General features: G+C 29.7%; 1 protein-coding gene across 1 annotated transcript in view; it reads left to right on the forward strand.

Moving 5' to 3' along the window:
* The window catches only part of LOC108754810 (pyruvate dehydrogenase phosphatase regulatory subunit, mitochondrial), a 5,650-nt gene extending 3,066 nt beyond the window's left edge, over positions 1 to 2,584 (forward strand). Inside the window, exons 11-15 of the mRNA XM_018497425.1 lie at positions 86 to 293; positions 355 to 444; positions 545 to 724; positions 802 to 1,002; positions 2,240 to 2,584. Coding sequence (XP_018352927.1) covers positions 86 to 293; positions 355 to 444; positions 545 to 724; positions 802 to 1,002; positions 2,240 to 2,449 — 889 coding nt within the window. The 3' untranslated portion in view covers positions 2,450 to 2,584. The remainder of the gene's footprint in view (positions 1 to 85; positions 294 to 354; positions 445 to 544; positions 725 to 801; positions 1,003 to 2,239) is intronic.
* The last annotated feature ends 1,062 nt before the right edge of the window (positions 2,585 to 3,646 follow it).

Below are 3,646 nucleotides of genomic sequence, written 5' to 3' on the forward strand. Positions count from 1 at the left end.
GTATTTTTTGTGTCATCAATAACGCGGATTACTTTGTGTATAAAGAAGAGACATGTATGAATACATTTGAAAACATTTTCGTTAGTTATATGATGATTGCACCAACCATTCAACAAACCCGTTGCAAGAATTGGATTCATCGTCATCTGCCGGTAGATGGTTCTGTCGCCGTGTCCGATGTCACATCAGCATACACTGCAATTTGTATAATGGGACCGGCCACCAGAAAATTGTTAACTGAATTAACAGACATAGATTTAAATCCAAAGAATTTTCCATTTTTCACATTCAAGGTAATATAATTGAGTTAAAAAATTTAATTTATTATATTACCCATTTCTATCCTTTCATCAGGAATTAGACGTTGGACTTGCCAATGGCATTCGTACAATGAATTTAACACACACCGGAGAACTTGGTTATGTGCTGTATATACCAAACGAGGTAAAAATCCCAAACAATCGAGTAATTATATCATCTTTGCTCTCCCCCCCTCCCTCCCCCCCTCTCACTCCAAGTCTGAGACTTAATTTAATAATTTCAGTTTGCACTGCACGTCTATACAAGACTGATAGAGGCCGGAGCAAAATATGGGATGAAACATGCTGGTTATTATGCGACAAGAGCGTTACGCGTTGAAAAGTTTTACGCATTTTGGGGACAAGATCTGGATACCTTCACTACTCCTCTAGAATGCGGAAGATCGTGGAGAGTAAAATTCGATGTAAATATTATACATTGGATTAACATTTTAACAATATTGTTATATATGAATTTATGAGATAAACTTTCATTTCGCAGAAGGAAATTAATTTTATAGGCAGAGATGCTCTTTTGAAACAGCGTGAGCAAGGAGTCCAACGCAAGTACGTACAATTACTGTTAAACGATCATGACCTCGAATTTGATACCTGGTGCTGGGGTGGTGAGCCTATTTATCGAAATGGAAAATATTGCGGAATGACAACTACCACAGGATACGGTTTTACATTCAAAAAACAGGTGACATAGTTTTTCTCTTAGGAAAAAAGAAAAGAGGATATTATTAAATTAGAGCTGTTTTTTGGCCAACATGAAAAAGTACTGAGATGTATAAATTATGTATCATATTAAAGGAGTTGCAGAATCGAGTGATGTATGGCTTATCTTGGGGAAACATCGAGAATACGAGAGAAATCGTGATAAAAAGTCAATAAAACTTATGTTATCACATTTATTAATAAAAAATTGTTAACTAAAACATCAAAATATCCCGAAAATTAAGCAATAAATGTTTTTGTTGCTTAAACACGTATAATTTAGAGAATTTTCAAGCAATTGACGATCGACAAAAAGTCCGATACAAAATAATCGTTTAGTTTCGAATTCTGATTTTGAATAACAAACGCTTGCCAAATTATCGTGTTTAAATAATAATATGGTTTTTGTTCCTTAATTAGCGGAATATTTTGCTATTTTGTTTAACAATTTTTAATTTTATTGTCTTTTTGATAATACAATTTCTGCTACGTTCTCGATGTTTCCCTAAGATAATCGATATGTCACTCTATTTTATTTAAAGAGATTGTAAGGCAAATGTAATATGTTAAGAATTACTTGAAAAAATTACAGATTATTTTAAATTACACTTAAAAGTAATAGAAAAAATTAGAGACAGTTGAGCATCTGGATCAAAAGTTATTTCAATAAAAAGTAATATTTGGTAAATTTGTACTCTAATAGAAATATATGAAAATGTATTACAAAATAATGATAAAAATCTTAATTTTTTTATATAAGTACTTTATGAATTCAAAAATATTTATGTAAAGTTACATTGAGATGTATATAATTGTTCAGTAAATAAACAAAATCTTTATTTGTTCTAAACTAATTGCTGAATCTCAATGAAAATGAAACTTTACATAAGTCATTTTTAGTACTTAAAATATTTACCTTAAAAAAATTAGATTATTATTTTAAAAAATAAAACTAATATCAAATAAAATAAATAATCAATAAAAATATGTTGCTCAATAAAAACAGAATGTGATGAACACAACTTTCACATGTACAGTTTGTTTAAAGCGTAAATATTAATGCTGTTACAACCTCCTTTAGCCCTTTAATGACATATAATTTGTACATCTCGGAATTTTTCATTTTGGCCGAGAAAGAGCCCTAACTTAAACATCCTTCTTTTTACGTAGTCAACAATATTTTTTTCTCTTCGAAATAACTTGTTGACTCACGTTCACAGGTATGTCTTGGATTTGTGCAAAATTTTGATTCGAAGGATCAACCGCAAGAAGTGACAAACGAGTACATATTATCAGGCGATTATGAAGTAAACGTCGCAGGTATCATGTACCCTGCAAAATGTCACTTACACAGTCCGAATTTACCGACCAAATTCCCCGATAAAGAGAGAGACGCTTATCATGCTACGCGTGACCAACAATCTTTATAATCTCTCATTTAGAAATATTTCAAGTCAAACAATGTATGTACAAACAATGTATATAGCAAAAGATTGAATAAATCGTTTAATAAGTATCACTCAAAAACTGCTACATCGAAAAATCTAAAAGTCGTAGAAATTCTCCAGGCCAAATAATTATGTAAATAAATTACATTGGACCTGTTATATCTCATATTATTATGTAATAACTTTCTCTTTAAAAAAAAATCGTGTGTGTGTGTGTGTTACTTATACATGCATATACAGAGAAACTCAAGGTTGAATATTTCGGAAAATATGAACGATCGGAAAAATTCAAATGAAAGTTGTACGATTTAAAGGGATGCAAATATTGGTAAAATTTAATTTTCAAATAAAATTCTCAAGATCATATGAAGGTTACCGCCATTTTTGAAAGATGAAATTGCATGATTTTTTTACATAATATAGTTTCCCTAATTATTCCGAATATAAAAGAATTAAGGTAAATTTAAAAAAATCAATAATTTATGAAGTAATTTATACATTAAATTAGCACAAAATTGAGGGGAAATATTAAATATCTCAAACTATTATTTTTTTATAATCACATACCTGATATGCTTATGGCAATTGAATAATTAGTGTGCGCACTATATGCATATGAGAGAGAGTAATATAGGCCAGTTTTAAAACATTTTCCCCTTCATTCATATCCGAGATATTACATTTGAAATACTCTGTATGTGTGTGTATACATACATGTGTGTGTATACATACATGTGTGTGTGTGTATATATATATATATATTAGGTTAAGTAAAAAGTCATCGCGTTTTTTTAAAAGACATCTATCAGTAAAAACCGCAATTACTTTCTTACCAACAATATAAATATATCTTGATAGAGTAAAGTTTCAGCTTTAAAAATTTCTTTTTTAAATTATACGATACGACAATTTTTAATGGAGTTATGAGCAATTAAAGTCAAAATAATTCTTTTATTTAATCCGCGATAACTCAGTAATCAAAAGTCGTAGGAATATTTAAAAAAACCGATTTTGAAGGGAAAGTATCAAGCTTTCACGATAGGTAATCGAAAATTTTCTCAATTTTCTCGTTTTGGACACGTTACAAATCCACAAAGTGAGAAGAAAATTTTTCGTCTTTTTCAGCTCGTAGTTTTTGGTATGTAAAAATTATCAAACTCATATAAACTTAAAAAATGT

This window comes from Trachymyrmex septentrionalis, unplaced genomic scaffold, assembly GCF_001594115.1.
Source record: "Trachymyrmex septentrionalis isolate Tsep2-gDNA-1 unplaced genomic scaffold, Tsep1.0 scaffold80, whole genome shotgun sequence".
NCBI classification, from domain to species: domain Eukaryota; kingdom Metazoa; phylum Arthropoda; class Insecta; order Hymenoptera; family Formicidae; genus Trachymyrmex; species Trachymyrmex septentrionalis.